Source organism: Xiphophorus maculatus, chromosome 12 (assembly GCF_002775205.1).
Source record: "Xiphophorus maculatus strain JP 163 A chromosome 12, X_maculatus-5.0-male, whole genome shotgun sequence".
Taxonomy (NCBI): Eukaryota; Metazoa; Chordata; class Actinopteri; order Cyprinodontiformes; family Poeciliidae; genus Xiphophorus; species Xiphophorus maculatus.
The window spans coordinates 1,330,155-1,347,218 of NC_036454.1; the positions used below are offsets into that span (position 1 = coordinate 1,330,155).

Below are 17,064 nucleotides of genomic sequence, written 5' to 3' on the forward strand. Positions count from 1 at the left end.
AAAGCTGACAGTGAGCCTTATAACCCGCTGCGCCTTATATATGGACCAATATTGAGCCACAACTGGTCTCGCAACTACAGTAAGCAGCCGCCGACTTAATTTTCCCGTAGAAGAAGAAGCGCGCGGTGCAGGCTGGGTTTTGTGTAAAGACCCCAAAATGGCTCCTAATAAGAGACGAGCTTACGACGCAGAGTTTAAGCTCAAGGCGATCAGTGACGCATGATCTCAGTGTTTCAGCTGTTTTACAGTTTTTGGAAGTTTGTTCCAGATTTGTGGTGCATAGAACCTGAATGCTGCTTCTCCTCATTTGGTTCTGGTTCTGATGCAGAGCAGAAGTTGTCGTAAATAATAAAGACGTTGTGGTATTCTGATTTAGTAATGTAATTAGATTAGTTGTGTTACCACCCCACGCCACTAGAGGCAGTATCAGGCCCGAAAAGATTCAACTAAGGAGCAGATTTAGAAGTTCACAGAAAGCTTCAGAATCTGTTAAAAACTGTGAGCTGAACTGAAGTAAATAAAAGAGAGAAGTTCAAATTCATGCTGACAGTGAAAATCCTTCCTAAAGGTGAAGATATATCACAGATTTCAAAAGGAAATAAAAACAGGAGACCAAGGATAACATAGGAAATAGCGCCCCCTTCACTTCCGGAGTGCAATGGTCCCATTTCCAAATAAGGTCTGAGACTGACAGAGGTCTGTCCCGCCCTTCCTGTTTGCTGCAGCCAGGTCCTTCTGAAGTCTGTAAAAATGTGGACTTCACGTAAACCCAATATGGGCGGGCCGAAGGGCGGATGTGGAGAATGTGGGACACACTGCGACCTCTAACCTTCAACATGAATGGTATCTGAAGGACACAAGGAGGGAGGGAGAGGATTGGGACAGGGCCTCAGTGTCTGAAACCAACATTAGACAACACACTGTCCTGCTAGTGTGTGTGTGTGTGTGTGTGTGTGTGTGTGTGTGTGTGTGTGTGTGTGTGTGTGTGTGTGTGTGTGTGTGTGTGTGTGTGTGTGTGTGTGTGTGTATTTGTTTGTTTGTAATACCTTGTGGGGACCATTTTCCTGACACACACTACGTTGTGGGGACCCGCTGCTCCTTGTGGGACAAAAGCCTGGTCCCACAAGGGGAAACACTGTTTTTGGGTTACAGGTCAGATTTAGGACTGAGGGGTGAATTGAGTTTTGTTTGGGGTTAGGCTGTAGAAATGAATGGAAGTGAATGGAAAGTCCCCACAAACGTGTGTGTGTGTAAATAAGCCTGAACTCTGTCCCAGATCGCTCCTTAATGATTGATGGTGCGTTCATCAGCAGCCTGTCCTGCTTTCAAAATGTCTGCTGAACCAATGAGGACGCAGATCCGCTCAGAAGCTGATCTGTGATTGGTCACATAAAGAGGAAGTTGTTGTTTTTTTTGGTGCTGTAGAACGACACACTGCGATCCACAAACAACCTCCACAGCAGAAGAAAAGAAAGAGACATCTTTCTTTTGCCCCGCCCCTTTAATCCCCTCCATCCATCATCCATCCATCCATCCATCCATGTCCAAGTGTGTGTCTCTTTATGTCCCTGATCTTCTCTGTTTGTGTGATCGTGTTCTACCAGTACCATATAAGGCAAACAGGAAGCTGTCAGTGTGTCAGTGACCACTCCCCCCCATATTGACCATATATGGTTATTCTTTCAGAATCTCAATCAGTGACCAGTGAGGATTCCACCAATGGTACGTCAGCTGTCTGTTTGATGTCTGTGCATCTCCAGTCATCCAATCAGATTCTCACTCTGTGATCCCGCCCACTTCCTCTGCATCATCGTTAGTCATGTAACTGTCTTGTAGGTGTCTGTCCGTCTCTGTTCATTTGTTTTTGTTTGTCCTAGTCACAGAGCTGCTGCGTCTCCATCCCGACTCCGCCCAAATACCCCGCCTCATGACTCCGCCCAAATACCCCGCCTCATGACTCCTCCCAAATACCCCGCCTCATGACTCCGCCCCCTGATTCCACCTAATCACCACCACTGAAGCACAAGCGAACACCGACCCATCCCGGCCGGTTCTGGTTCTGCTACTGGTACTGTTGGTTCAGTGGACCCAGCAGAACGTTGGTTCCTCTCACCCGGTGAGAAAGTTCTGTTGATGGTTCTGGAAGGGTCTGCTGTCAGTCCTGTGTGGGTCCTGGGTTCTCCAGCCATCGCCATTGGGTTTGGTCCAATCAACTTTCAGGTTCTGTTGATCCACCTGGACTGGGCTTGTTGGCACCGCCATACTTTTGATGGGATTCTGGTTCTGATTCAGTCCAGATGGGTTCCTGCTGGGCTGGTTCTGACCCACTGCTGACCTGTCCTCTCTCTGTCCCCTGTCCCAGTCGCCCCAGTAAAGGTAGCCCCGCCCACGGAGAGAGCCCCCAGTCGTCCATGGAGGGCTGACCCGACGACCTCTGACCCCTGAACCGTGTGTGATCCTCTCCCCTCATGTTGGTGACCATTAGTAGCTCGTTGTGATGAATCCAAACCACCTGCTGTCCACCTATCTGTCTCACTGTGGACATGGACAACTGCAGAGACGTCCTACAGAACAAGATGCCTCACTCCGCTCCGGATCTTCAGGCTGGGATCAGTTCTGGATTTTAGTTTCCTGGTTCCGAAGCTGAGACGTTTCTTTACAGTGTAAAGTTTGATTTGCCGTCTATTTATCGGTTATTTATCGGATATTTATCAGTTATTGGTTATTTGTTGAGTTTTTTTCTTGTTGTTTTATCGTTATTTATTGCCTATCAATTACTGATGATCTGCCACTTATTGATCATGTTCTGCTGATCCCAGTTTGACCCAGTTGGTTCTGTGGTGGGCTCGATTGGTCCCTCATCCAGACTGGTTCCATCTGGTCCAAACTGCAGTTTGGGAGATCTGCCCTCGACTGGTTCCAACAGATCCAACTGGTGTAAATCGTATCCAGACTGGTCCTCCTTGTCATTGACTGGTTCCAGCTGGTTCCGGTTGGTGTAAACTGGTCCGAACTGGTTCAAACTGGTTCCAATACTGAATGAACCCAGTCATCAGGACGGAGCCGGGCTTCATCAGATTCTAGATCAAAGTTCTGTTTGTTTGGGTCGTTGCATGCATGGATCGAGATCTGGGTCGACCCGGTTTAGGTTCTGGACCCAGCTGCTGCTCCCTAATTAGTTCTGAACCTGAAAACAGCTAGCATGGACCAATCAGAGCGGACACAGAGGAACCAATCAGAAACCATTAGAACTAATGCTGCTAAGCTCCGCCCCTTCACTCCCCGCCACCATCTGATGCTCCGAAGTTCTGACTGAGTTCTGATGACCCGGTTCTGAGTGGCGTGAGCACAGCAGCGTGGGCCTACTGACCCGGTCCGGTCCTGCTGACCTGGTTCTGAACAGTGTGGTTCTGATGGATCATGGTCTGTTTTCCGTGTCGTGATTCTGGTGCTCCATGTAGCGTGTGGTTAGCATGTGGTTGGCGTGTCGTTAGCGTGTGGTAGCCGTGATGTGATGCTGTTAGTCTGAGCATGCTCAGTGACTCACTCTGATCATTCTAATAATAAACGTATCGATACTCTGACTCCGCCCACCAACCGTGTGTCATGTGACCTCAATAAAGTTATGTGGATCAAACCATGGCCCTCGGCTCTTTATTAAAATTGGATCAGAACCGGATCAGAACCTACTGAGCTTTAATATATAAAGCTGCAGGATTTCATTTCTATGAAAATGCATCTACACCGTGTTCCAAATTATTATGCAAATTGGATATAAGTGTCATAAAGATTAAATTTTTTGTTGTGCTATTAAATTTATAGATGCTATTGTGTGTCAGGGCTCTTTGAATCACTATAATTAATTTCAGAAAGCTGGTTGATTAGTTTGTCTGCTGAGCTCAATTAAAGGAAATCTACTTAAGAAGGATGTTCCACATTATTAAACAGGCCACAGGTTTCAATCAATATGGGAAACAGAAAGAATCTCTGCTGAGGGAAACCATCAGATAGTGTCGTGTCGTATGACAAGGTATGAAAACGCTTCAGATATTTAATGAAAACTGAAGCGTTATGGTTCTGTGAAGAGATTTGTGGCTGATCCAGAACAAAGATGGTTTTACAGATAAAGGCAGAATGAGGAAAGTTTCTGTTGGACACATTCATGGGATTCAGAGAGCAGCTGTTAAAATGTCCTTACAGCAGCAAACAGTGATTAGAAGCTGCTGGAGCCTCAAGGTGGAGGATCCTCCTGAGGCTTGTGGTGCAGGAACCTACTATTGGGCCCCTAACCAGAGCTCACAAGCAGAACCGGTCCCAGTGGGCCCAGCCGGACATGAAGATTCATTTTCAAACAGACTTGTTCACTGATGACTGCTGGGCAAACCTGGATGGTCCAGATGGACGCAGTAGTGTCCCTGTTGGGACCACCACGTCCCAACAGGCTGTGACATCAGCAAGGAGGTGGTGGAGTCATGCTGTGGGCCGAATCATGGGGAGAGAGAGAGAGAGAGAGAGAGAGAGAGAGAGAGAGCTGGTCGGCCCCTTCAGAGTCCATGAAGGTGTGAAAATGACCTCAGCAAAGTATCTGGACTTTCTGACTGATCACTTTCTGTGGTTCTAAAAGAAGAGCCGAACCTTCAGTAGCAAAATCATCTTCATCATGACAATCCACCATCTGATGCTGCCAGGATTACTACTGTATCATTGGCTGCTATGGGCATAAAGGGGAGAAACTCATGGTGTGGTCACCATGACCTCTGACCTCTACCCTACTGAGAACCTTTGGAGTTTCCTCCAGCAGAAGATCTGAATCCAGTTCATATCAACCAGCAGCTCTGGAAGGTTTTCTGACATCCTGCAGAGAAATTCAGCAGAAACTTTCCACAAACTCACAAGTTCAATGGATCCAGAATTGTGCTGTGATATCAGAGAAGGTCCAAAGTTAACATGGAACTGGGTCTGTTAAGATGGTTCTGATTGAAATAGCTTTTGATTTTACTACATGTGAACACTTAATGCTTTATGATCCATAAAATGTTTGGAAAATCTGCTGTGCATAATAATTTGGAACATTTTGCATTTTGAGTTTTTTATTTTTGAAAAACATCCTGTTGTCATGGGGATCTTTGTTCAGTAAAATATGATTTATACTGTAATAGTTCATGACTTGAAAATTATACTGACCATCATTTGCATTGAACATTTAGGAAAATCTGAGAAAGTATCACCTGCATAATAATTTGGAACACGGTGTATATATTTGCTGAAACTCATCATGTCCTGACCGACCAATCAGAGCCAGGAGGAGGGTGTTAGCACTGTCACTCATCCTTGTGTGCATCCTGCTCAGACCCTCCCTACACACTACATCCAGTTTGAATGAATGATAAGCTAGTTTTGACTGATGAAAGCAGATAAAGTTTCCTGTCAGGGTAAGTTGTTTCTCCTCCATTAGCACATTTAGCAGCGCATACATGAGGATGACTGACAGCACTATGCCCCTCCTCCTGGCTCTGATTGGATATGTTTCACAACAACCATGGAGGCAAATTCACTAACATGGAGAAAAAACATTTAATAAAAGTTACTGCAGCTTCAAGAATCAGCAAGGAAAACAGGCTGACCGAATCCTCCAGGATATTCCAGGACATTCCAGGCTCTTGACAGTTTGAGGAGATTCCATCCAATCCTGAAGAGATGGATGGAAACTTCTGGATCTAAAAGGAAATTTTACAAGATTTATCAATCTAACCCAGAACCGATTCTGGATCCAGTCTGAACCAGTTCGGGTTCTGGCAGCAACCTGCCTGCAGCTGGAGGTGAGCTTCCTGTGCTGAGTGCTTTCGGCCAGCAGGGGGAGGCGTTGCGTGAGGAACTGCTGCGACCTCCGAGCAGCGTCATGGCTGTTGCCATGGTTACCAGGAGGCTGAGTTTCACAGAAAGAGGAAGAAGAGGAGGAGGAAGGAAGTGAGGCGGCTGGTCGACAGAAACCCAGACAGAGGATCAGAGAGTTTTGTCCGTCCCCGCTGGGTCCCACCGTGTCCCCGCTGGGTCCCACCGTGTCCCCGCTGGGTCCCACCGTGTCCCCGGCGTCCACCTGTCCCCCTTGGGGCCCCCCCCTCCAGCGATGTCTTCCCGCTCAGACTCGAAGTCAGGTGAGTTTCCTTCGTGCTTCACTTCCTGCAGCAGAACCTGCTCCGGTTCTGTCCCACGCTTTGAGGTGACAGTGAAGGCAGCACCAGAACCCGGACGATGTCAGAAGTCAGTCGGATCAGAACCGATCTGGGTTCTGGGACCAGACAGGAAGAACATTTCTGGTATCACCAGTTCAGCCTTAACATCCTGGTTCTGGTTCTGATATGGTTCTGGACCCGGTTCTGGTTCCAACCAGATGAACCCACTCAGCTGGTTCTGTTTGGACCGGCTCGGTTCTGATCCAGTCTGAGTTCAGCTGTCAGAACCGGTCCAATCCTGGTCTTCTCAGGGTTCTAACAGAACAACGGAACGGGTCAGCACCAGCTCCTACTTTGACTAGACCCCGTTGTGCTCCAGATCTGCTGCTGTGTTTGGATACTGGTTCTGTTGGTGACCCGGTTTAGACCCAGCCTCTCTGGTTCTGGTTCTGCTGTGACGGGTCACCCTGAGACCGGCGGCCATCTTGTTTCCTAGAGCAGAGGCTTTCTGCGTGCCCTGACCTTTGACCTTTGCTGGCTGATGCCTGCAGTCCTCTGGAAGCATCCGGGTGGGCGTGGCTTAACCGTCTGAGCCAATCAAATCACAGATTTACCTGCTGCCAACTCACCTGAGAGGCTTTTATTTTGATGGATTGTTGATGAAGGTTTCCTGTTCAGCTTCTCAGATCGTCTTCCTCACCATGAAGCTGAAGGATAAGCTCCACCCCCAGCGGAACCGGACCCGGGCCAAGCCTCCGGACCTGGACCTGAGTCAGAACCCGGTCAGAACTTATTCTGATATTAATCATCATAATCAGCCAGAAAGCAGTAATTAATAAAATCATGACCTTAATTACAATAATATTAGATGAATAAAATAGTAAATAATTATCCTAAACTCCAGTTTTCTGCGCTCTGAGTAAAGTAGTTTAGAACCAGAACCTGCAGAGGTCACGAGGTCACCTGGCTTTCCTCTGTTAGCACTTAGCACGGTTAGCATGATAATCCAGACTCTGTTCACTGCAGTGTTAGCAACATTAGCATGGTTAGAATGCTAACCCAGACTGTTCACTGCAGTGTTAGCATCATTAGCAACATTAGCAGTCCTCCACATCAACCCTGAGAGGAACATCAAGGGGTTCTGGTTCTGAAGAAAACTGAGTCAAAAAGCTGGGATCGGTCTTTGAACCGGGTCGGCTCAGAACTTCTTGGATCTGCTGGTACTAGTCCCAGGAGAACTGACCCGGTCCAGCCGGTTCCTGAGGTTCTGATGACGCTGCCTCTCTGCAGTCGGCCATCTTGCTGGACCAGGAGCGCGCCGTCCTCAGCTCTCTGCAGTACTTCAAGGCCCTGGTGGACAGACTGGACCTGAACCAACCCTCGGGACAAAAACCGGGCCTGGACCGGTCCATAGTGGGCGGCCTGCTGGGCGGAGCCTCCACCGGCATCCTGGAGGCTGTCCAGGCGCTGGTGGAGCTGGAGCCGGACGAGCTGGACAGGTGAGGGAGGGGACGCTGTCCTCACCCTGTCTCCACCCTGTCTCCTGTTCTCACCCCGTCTGTCCCTGCAGTAAGACCGTCTCCGCCCGTCTCGCCCGTCTCTACGCCACCGTCGCACAGCTGATCCGCTGGGCCGACCGGGTGATGCTGCAGGGCGTCTCCCATGACGATGGCAGGTCTTCTGAGAGTGTTACCACGGTGATCAGGGGCGTGCTGAATAGCGCCAAGGTGAGGACAGGTGTCCTCGGTGGACGGTCTCTGTGTCCTCTGTTTGGCCACGGGGGACAGTAAATGTTCTTTTGGCCTCCAGGAGCTCGTCCGATTGGTTGCAGAGAGACGGGAAGGCTCCGCCCCTTTGTCTCCTGACCAATCACAATCCAGGGACGTTGAAGACCAGGAGACGTCCACCGGGATGCTGCACTGTCCCTCAGGCGAGGGACGTGGGGACGGGACGGAGACAAAGGGGGCGGGGATACGTGCCCCGCCCAAACCCCCCATGCCTGTCCTAGAGACCCTCCCACAGGCCACGCCCCCTACGGAGCTTGCGTTCAGGTGAGTCCAGCTTCGACCGGGTCTGGACCGGTTTGGTACCGTTCACACTGAACTGGACCGGTCTGTTGCAGAACCTCTCCAGGTCCTGGTTCTGGTTCTGCTGAGTCTGATGTTCGGTGAGAAGGAGGAGAAACAGGAAGTAGACCATTGCTCTCTCCACTAACTTCCTGTCTGCATGGAGAGCAGAAGAAGAAGAGGCGGCCAGAAAGACGATCAGCTGCAGATCAGACTGTAACCGGATCAGAACCAGAACCGGACTGGGTCAGTGTGAGCGGAGGGACAAACTGAGACATGATGTTTTCATTTCTGATTGAAGAAAAGCTTTGTCTTTTCTTTGGACAGCCTGGACATCTGTTCAGTGACACAAAAGGTAGAGGACGGTGTCCAAGGGACAGTGTCTCAGGGGACGGTGTCCAGGGGACAGTGTTTTCTGGATTCTAAGTTCTTTCTAATTCCTTTTGTGGGCTGCAGTAATAGGAGTTTCTTTGCATAATAATCTAAAAATTAATCGAAGAAGTTTAATATTGGTCTAAATAGTGAGTACTCCACAGTTTCTAAATAATAAAATGGGAATTAAATAAAAAGAGGAAAGACACATTAGGGCACATGGCAACATTCAGACAAAACAAAGACATGAGTGAAGGCAGTGACATCACAGAGCCATGAATCCACGTTGCTCTGCCTCCCAGCAGAAGTAAGATAAGATGTTGTTATCGAGGAATGTCCTTGGTAGCGCTCAGCTCCACAGCTGCATGGATAACAGTTATGTTTACATATCTTCAAGGAGACTGGCAATATGCAGCCCTTCCAAGGCAACACGGGAAAGCCGATTCAGATACAGAATGTCTTAGGTTGGGTAGATTTCGGTCTTCCCTAAAGTCTCTCAGATTCATCTCAGTTCCTAGTGATCCAAACTAGTTTGGTCGTTCCACTGAGTTGAAACTAGCAACTTCTCCAAGAGCAATTCAGGAATAGGGTTAGGGAGCAGAGGAAAGAAGCGTCCGCCTTCACTGAAGCAAGAGAGCGAAAAAAAAAAGTCGCACTGTCGGTCCAGTTCAGTGGTCCGGTCCAATCGCCAGATCGATGGATCCCTGTTACTTAGCAGATCAGGAAAGGTCAAGCATGTGGCGACAGTGGAGAGGAAACTGTCTCTGTTCCAGATCAGCTGATTGTGGCAACAGCAGGACCTGCACCACCAGCAGGTGGAGCTGTTGGTCTCACACTGGGACCTGGCGAACCACAGGGACGTGTCTATTCTGTTTACATGTCCTCTAACCCGTCTCTCTCTCCCTGTTTCAGCCCTCCCGCTCTGCCTCCTAAAAGGCGCCAGACGCCGCCGCTCCCTGTCTCCGCCCACTGCAGGGTTGCCATAGTAACACCAATAATCCGGCAGCCTGAGGAAGACCTGCAGGTGGAGGTAAGGTCATGTGACGTAAACGGGTCAGCAGGGTTGTCGGAGTGCAGCCACTTCTTGACCAAATGTCTTAGTTAGTTTTAAGCCAAGCCAAGAGGCTTTTATTTTTAAAGTCTCACAGGAAGTTGTTGTTTCTTGGTTACACTATGAAGGTCTTTCAGTCCGTTTAGCAAAGTCAGAACGTTCAGTAAGTTAATAACATTCAAACGGGTCTGCTGAATCTGTTGCTGTTCTACTTGAGCTAACCGCTGTTAAAAGCTGATACTTGCTGCTAACACCTGCTAGCAACTGCTAACAGCTGCTAACTACTGCTAAGAATTTCTAACTGATGCTAACTGCTGCTAACTGCTCACAGAACCAGCCAGGTTTCAGCAGTACCACATCAGATGGAACCCGGCTGGTTCTGAATCCTCTGCTGCGGTTCCACAGGGCGCAGCCTTCGCTCCCCTCATTTTTGCTCCGTTTGGGTTCTATACTCAGGAAACATACCGTCTGCTTGGTTGCTATGGTAATGGCAGCTCTGCAATGGAAATTTCGTTGAATTCTGTTCAATGACAATAAATGCTATCTAGCTAGACATTCATTCAGAAAAAGCGATCAAACTTCTGGTGGGCCGGAAGACCTTCAGATGCTGACAACACACACTCTGTCTGTGTGTTTCAGGATGACAGCTGCTGCAAGCGACTCTCTTCTTCCTCTGCAGACTCTGCAGCCAACACCTCACCAAGTGGTAACCACTACACACACACACACACACTTCCTGCCCACAGCACGGGGTGTGAATGACATCACATCCTCTCAGCTGACACTTCCTGTATTTGGTGACTGCTGCCCCCTGCTGGCAGTGACTGCAGCAGGAAGGTAAACAAGAACTAGAACCGAGCTGCTGCATTGGATCGGGCTGTGTTAATTAGGTTAGGTTCTTAGGTTATTTGCAGCAAACAGGATGGTGTATCGGTCAGGATACAGGAAGGAGGACATGAGATCAAACTTGACTTAGATGCGAACTGGTTTATTCGTCGTGATGCTCAGTGTTGCCAGTAGTCTGTAATAACAAATAAATTGCCATTAGGCTAATGTATTACAGGAATAGAGGTTCCACTAATACAAACTCAAACAAAATATCTAATAAGAATTAAACTCAACCATCCACATTTGCATGTAAATCCACAACATACACAAATAACTCAATTCACGTAAAGGTTACATCATTAGGCGCAATTTCGGTGGAAAAAGACACGAGCACAGACAGCCCTTTGGCTCGATTTAACATAAGAGGCACTTTGGCGCCATCATGTGGCCAGATAAAATCCCTACACAACGGCGGCAGCTGGCAGCGCATGCCTTTAATTACTATATCTGCCGCAATAACTCAATTGAAAGCAATAACAGTTGCTGGCCGAAATGCAATTACAAATAATAAGATTTAAGGTAAACCTATGAATGCTGAGCAGGCTCAACTGAGTTCCCAGCGCTCAGAACGCCCCACAACATCGCATACCTGTTCTCCCGTAGTTTAAACATATATATTTAAACATATAACAAACTGAATCTAGCGTAAATAAACAGCACGCTAAATGCGGTAACTTACTTTCCGTCATCAACTTAACACTCGGAGCATCACTTCTCAAGACTACAACATGAATGCGGTCTCACATGCTGAGAACGCAGCAAACTGACCCGGAAGTATATTAAATTGCTCCCATGAGCAGGGCACAGCACTAAACTCCGACTTACGTCACTTCCTAGGATACTCTCTAAACCAACATTACAAAATAAAATACAGAAATGTCAGCGCCTTTTATACAGGCTGGCTGCAACTTGGACCAAGAACCTGGTTCTGGACCAGCCTAGTTCTGTCCTGCAGTCCTCCAGAGACCGACTGGACTCAGAACCGCCTCAGGGTCTCTTGGTTCTGGTCATGGTGTAGAAACTGTCCGACAGGCTCGACCCAGTTCTGATTCTGTCTTGTTCTCAGAGGATGACCCAGATTACGACTTCCTCCACACCGACCTGTCGTCCTCGGAGACGCTGCCCCCTGCCCTGCCGGAGAAGAGACGCCGCAGCACCACAGGTGAGGACACACCTGTCCCTCTGTCTCTCTCTGGACTCTGAGCTGCTGCTGGATTCAGAGAAGCATTTGACACAGTAGACTGTGTCATCCTCTTAGCTCAGTTAGCTCATTTAGCTTGGCTATCTCTGTTACCTTGGTTAGCTCTGTTAGCTTGGTTTGCTCAGTTAGTTTGGCTAGCTCTGTTAGCTTGGTTTGCTCAGTTAGTTTGGCTAGCTCTGTTAGCTTGGTTTGCTCATTTAGCTTGGCTAGCTCTGTTACCTCGGTTAGCTCATTTAGCTTGGCTAGCTCTGTTAGCTTGGTTAGCTCATTTAGCTTGGCTAGCTCTGTTAGCTTGGTTTGCTCAGTTAGTTTGGCTAGCTCTGTTAGCTTGGTTTGCTCAGTTAGTTTGGCTAGCTCTGTTAGCTCAGTTAGCTCATTTAGCTTGGCTAGCTCTGTTATCTCGGTTAGCTCATTTAGCTTGGCTAGCTCTGTTAGCTTGGTTTGCTCAGTTAGTTTGGCTAGCTCTGTTAGCTTGGTTTGCTCAGTTAGTTTGGCTAGCTCTGTTAGCTTGGTTTGCTCATTTAGCTTGGCTAGCTCTGTTACCTCGGTTAGCTCATTTAGCTTGGCTAGCTCTGTTAGCTTGGTTAGCTCATTTAGCTTGGCTAGCTCTGTTAGCTTGGTTTGCTCAGTTAGTTTGGCTAGCTCTGTTAGCTCAGTTAGCTCATTTAGCTTGGCTAGCTCTGTTACCTCGGTTAGCTCATTTAGCTTGGCTAGCTCTGTTAGCTTGGTTAGCTCATTTAGCTTGGCTAGCTCTGTTAGCTTGGTTTGCTCATTTAGCTTGGCTAGCTTTGTTAGCTTGGTTTGCTCAGTTAGTTTGGCTAGCTCTGTTAGCTCAGTTAGCTCATTTAGCTTGGCTAGCTCTGTTACCTTGGTTAGCTCATTTAGCTTGGCTAGCTCTGTTAGCTTGGTTTGCTCAGTTAGTTTGGCTAGCTCTGTTAGCTTGGTTTGCTCAGTTAGTTTGGCTAGCTCTGTTAGCTTGGTTTGCTCATTTAGCTTGGCTAGCTCTGTTAGCTTGGTTAGATCATTTAGCTTAGCTAGCTCAGTTAGCTTATTGTAGAAATAATAAAAATGGCTCTACAGTCTTAGGCTATTTATGTCAAGTCAAATCATGCACTCAAACTTTCTTCATTTTAGCGAAAATAAAAGTTTTGGACTTTTTTATTAGGACAGAATCATTTTTATGCTAGTACTGAAACAGTTGTTGTTAGCCTCCCTCTATTTCACCAGTCAGCTGTAAAAACGTTGCTGTTGGCTCTGACAGCCTTTAAATACACGAGTTGTTTGAGTTTTTGTATTTAGCTAAGGTTCTGCTTCTGTTCTGTAGGGCTTTATTTGAGGATTTGCTGTTTAATTTCAACTCTTAAACGGTTTCTAGGTGCTTCTTAAGGTCATTTTTACTCACTGAAGTCTGTGATTCATTGTAATGTTGGAACTTATTTATTTATTTTTTTTAGAAATAGTTTATTTATGGACGTGTGTTAAGCACTTTGGTGCAACTTCAGCTTCTAAGTGTCTATAAAGAAATGGGACATTTCCTGTCCCTCTGTCTGTCCTGTCTTCTCCCTGTAGGCGTCAGCGGCTCTCAGAAGGCGGGCACCTTTGGATTTAACTCCACCCATGTGGACACAAGCCCCGCCCCCAGTGATGATGTCACCGACCCTGAAGCCCCCATGTCCTCCCCCCTGTCCCCCTGTAAGACGCCCCCCCCCCTCCCTGAGAAGAAGCGACACAGTGAGTAAAATCAGAGCAGCTGATTGGTGGAAGTTTGAAAATCCTTTAAATCAATCAGACTTTATCTGTAAAGCATAAAATGAAAACAATTGAAACATTTCGCTGAGAGCCGTCGTTAAATTATGTTTCCATAGCAACTCCAACCAGCTGGTTTAGCCTGAAAGGAGCTCAGGGTTTCAGATGTTTTTCAGTTTTCTGGAAGTTTGTTCCAGATCTGTGGAGCATAGAAGCTGAATGCTGCTTCTTCATGTTTCGTTCTGGTTCTGATGCAGAACAAAACCACAACCAGAACCAGCAGGTTGATTCAGCAGCAGTGATTTATAAACTACCAATGAAGAACCGGGTGGTGTAGAACCAGATGGTGTCTCTATCCTCCTGGTTCTAGTCAGAACTCCAGCAGCAGCGTTCTGGACCGTTGGGTTGTCAATCAGACCTGTGAAGACGCTGCTGCAGGAATCAAAGCCTGGATGAGTTTCTCTGATCTGAGTCTTTAGTCTCTGGTTCTGGAAATGTTCTGGAGCTGGGAGAAGACCCACTTTTATAATCGGCTTTATGTGGCTCTGGAGACTCAGGGCAGAGGTCAGAGGTCAGTCTGATCTCTGGAATCCAGGTGGAAGAACTGAAGTTGACTCCAGATCTGTACTTCTAGATCTATTACTGTATATCCATAAATCTGGGTCTATAACTCTACATCATTCATCTTTAAGTCCAAACATAATGACTGTAGTTTTGACATGCCTGTCCTCCACCTGTCCTCCACCTGTCCTCAGTCCATCAGTACCTGCAGTTCTGCTCCACGTCCTGCACCGACCCGTCTGCGGTTTCCTTCTACCAGAAATTTAAAGTCCGACAGCGAGATCAAGACTCCGCCCACCAGCTGGATCACCTGACCACAGGCTCCGCCCCCTCTGGAGGTCCATTTCCTGCCCCTGCTTTACCACCAAAGAAGAAACAGCAGGTGAGGAAGAAGCAGAACTCCAGGGTTCTGTTTGGGTTCTGTGTGCCAGGTCAGGCCAGAACCTCTTGGTTCTGATGAGAACATCAGCGGACCAGAACCTGAGCCTGAGGATGACCTTAGCCCTTCATTCAGGGTCAGAGGTCAGAGCAAGCTTTCTGTAAGCAGAACCTCTGCAGAACCGGGCCTAAGTTCATAGAAACTGTCTGTCTGTAACTGTTAGCATTAGCATGCTAACCTCTCAGCTCGGATGTTTGTCATATTTCCCATCAGGCTCTGGCATTTCAAGATGGCTGCCGTTTCTGAGCCAGTCATTGCCATGAAATGTTCCCCATTTTCATGAACTTTCTGTCCCATCAGAAGTTTTCAGCTTCGCTCACGTTCATAAACGTTAAAGTAACAAAATGCAGCAGAACCAGAACCTGCCAGAATCTGACAACGTTGCTGTTAGCGGGCCTCAGACCAGTCGTCAACAAAAATGAGATCAGACGTAGCGACAGTCATCATATTTTCTAGCATTAGCTTCTGCTCTTCAGTTTAGCAATAATATTCTTGTTTAGTGAATTAGCGGGAAGAGAAGCTAACCTTTTGGTTAGCTGTGCTCACCACCGCTGCTGATTTTGGTGCAAACACATATTCTGGCGGCCATTTTGAAAAGTGTCCAACAGAGAAAGGAAACACAAGATCTAGACCAGGGCTGCCAAACTCCAGGCCTCCAGTCGCTGTCCTGCAGGTTTTAGATGAGCCACAGCTAGAAAACACTGGAATGAAACGGCTTCATCACCTCCTGTGGATCACCAGAACCTTGATGGCCTCATTATTCTGTCCAGGTGAAGCAGCAGAGGCTCATCTAAACGTTACAGGACTGGAGTTTGACACCTGTGATCTAGACCAGTGGTCCCCCCCAGACCCCCCCGGTCCCCAGTAAATATGCGGAGAGTCTCGACCGCGGCACTAAAAAGGTTGGGGACCACTGATCTAGGCAATATAAATGATTTGTATGGTTCAACATATGCACCCATAATTGGACGCTGGCAAATGGACTGTGCGGCCATCTTGAACAATGTCTGCCACAGGTCATAATGAGTGCAGGTGAGAGATTTTACTGAAATGTTCAATTATCTGCTGCTTTGTCATCAGAGTTTCTCCAGGTGTAATTTCATTCCTGTGATTTTTTTCATCTCCAGGACACGCAGTCTGAGAACGAGGACAGGTGAGGCACACACACCTGTACACACATCTGTCCTTTAGACACACACACCTGTGCAGACTCTCAGCCTCACTGCTCTGCAGCTCTGTGGACCACCAGCAGGGGTCAGAGTTCAGCCAGAGAAGCGGAGAGGAAGATGAAGAAGACGAGCTCCTACTGGCTGACCCGAACGAGATCCGTCACAGAATCACTCTGAAGTCTGAGGTTTGGCCCCGCCCACTCTACTGTGGTCACAAGTCTCACCTGTGCTCTAACCCCGCCCCTCTGACCTCAGGAGGAGGAGGGGCCAGAGGTGAAGGCTGCGTCTCCTGAGATCCTATTGGTCCAAGCCACACAGCCCGGCAGCAGCGGTACGTCTGCCAGCCAATCACACGAGGCCACCTGCCTCTGTGGGGCGAGGGGGGGTCCCCTGGTCAGGCTGACCCGACCAGCAGCAGAGGACAGCTGAGGTTCTGTTAGACAGAACCGGACCGGACCTGATGGTGTCCTGTTTGGGTTTTTACAGAACAGAACCAGTACCAGGAGGCCTTCCTCTGCACCTACCGCGGCTTCGCCACACCCAGTGATGTCATCAGCAAGCTGCAGCGCAGATATCCTTAAACACCCGAGGGACGCCTCGGTCCTTCTGGCCGGGTCAGAACCACGGTCCGGATCAGTCATGTCCTTAACCAGCAACACGTACAGAACCCTGAGGGAAGGCGGCGCCGGTGACCCGACGGCCGCCGGGAACTCTATCCAGCTGCTGGTCAGGGTGGTGGCCGGGCTCAGGTGAGACCGCCGGGCCCAACCGGACCTCTGGTTCTGGTGGGGAACCGGACCTCTGGTTCTGATCGCTCGGCTCTCTCTTTCTGCAGTTCTGTGGAGCTGGAATCTGATTTGCTGCTGATGCTGTTTGACCTGGTGTTCTGCCTTCTGATTGGTGGAGAGCTGGGGATGGCCCGCCTCCTGCACGCCAACATCCTGTCCAAGATGGAGGAGAGGTGGAAGCTGATTGGCTCCCCTCAGTCGCTCCGCCCCCTCGCGGCCAAAGGCGTAGCCGCCAGGTAGCCCCGCCCACCCGACTGCACTAGACTGCCCACGCTGCGTTCTGATTGGCCGCTGTCTCACCTGTGTGTCTCACCTGGCAGACCAGGAACTCTGCTGGACTTCAGGAGTCAGGACCTGGCTGAACAGCTCACCCTGCTGGACTCGGACCTGTTCTGCAAGATCCAGGTGCTCACCCGTCTGTCTCACCCGTCTGTCTCACCCGTCTGTCTCACCCGTCTGTCTCACCTGTCTGTCTCACCTGTCCAGCTCCCAGAGGTGTTGCTTTGGTCCAAGGAGCAGAACGAGGAGAGAAGTCCTCACCTGACAGAGTTCACTCAGCACTTCAACAACGTTTCCTTCTGGTGAGGAAAACCCAGGTTCAGGTTCTGGT

At 48.7% G+C, this 17,064-nt stretch overlaps 1 protein-coding gene across 5 annotated transcripts in view; it reads left to right on the forward strand.

The window, feature by feature from the left end:
• The window catches only part of rapgef1 (Rap guanine nucleotide exchange factor 1), a 43,012-nt gene that overhangs the window by 24,337 nt on the left and 1,611 nt on the right, over positions 1-17,064 (forward strand). Inside the window, exons 1-18 of one of the 5 annotated variants that reach the window (XM_023343830.1) lie at positions 5,925-6,155; positions 6,852-6,955; positions 7,464-7,672; positions 7,744-7,900; positions 7,983-8,224; positions 9,524-9,641; positions 10,302-10,368; positions 11,617-11,712; positions 13,321-13,482; positions 14,253-14,440; positions 15,625-15,650; positions 15,731-15,851; positions 15,922-15,997; positions 16,153-16,237; positions 16,326-16,415; positions 16,502-16,690; positions 16,775-16,859; positions 16,941-17,035. In XM_023343830.1, coding sequence (XP_023199598.1) covers positions 6,128-6,155; positions 6,852-6,955; positions 7,464-7,672; positions 7,744-7,900; positions 7,983-8,224; positions 9,524-9,641; positions 10,302-10,368; positions 11,617-11,712; positions 13,321-13,482; positions 14,253-14,440; positions 15,625-15,650; positions 15,731-15,851; positions 15,922-15,997; positions 16,153-16,237; positions 16,326-16,415; positions 16,502-16,690; positions 16,775-16,859; positions 16,941-17,035 — 2,138 coding nt within the window. In that variant the 5' untranslated portion in view covers positions 5,925-6,127. The other 4 variants (XR_002753593.1, XM_023343832.1, XM_023343833.1 and 1 more) reach the window with 4 other exon arrangements.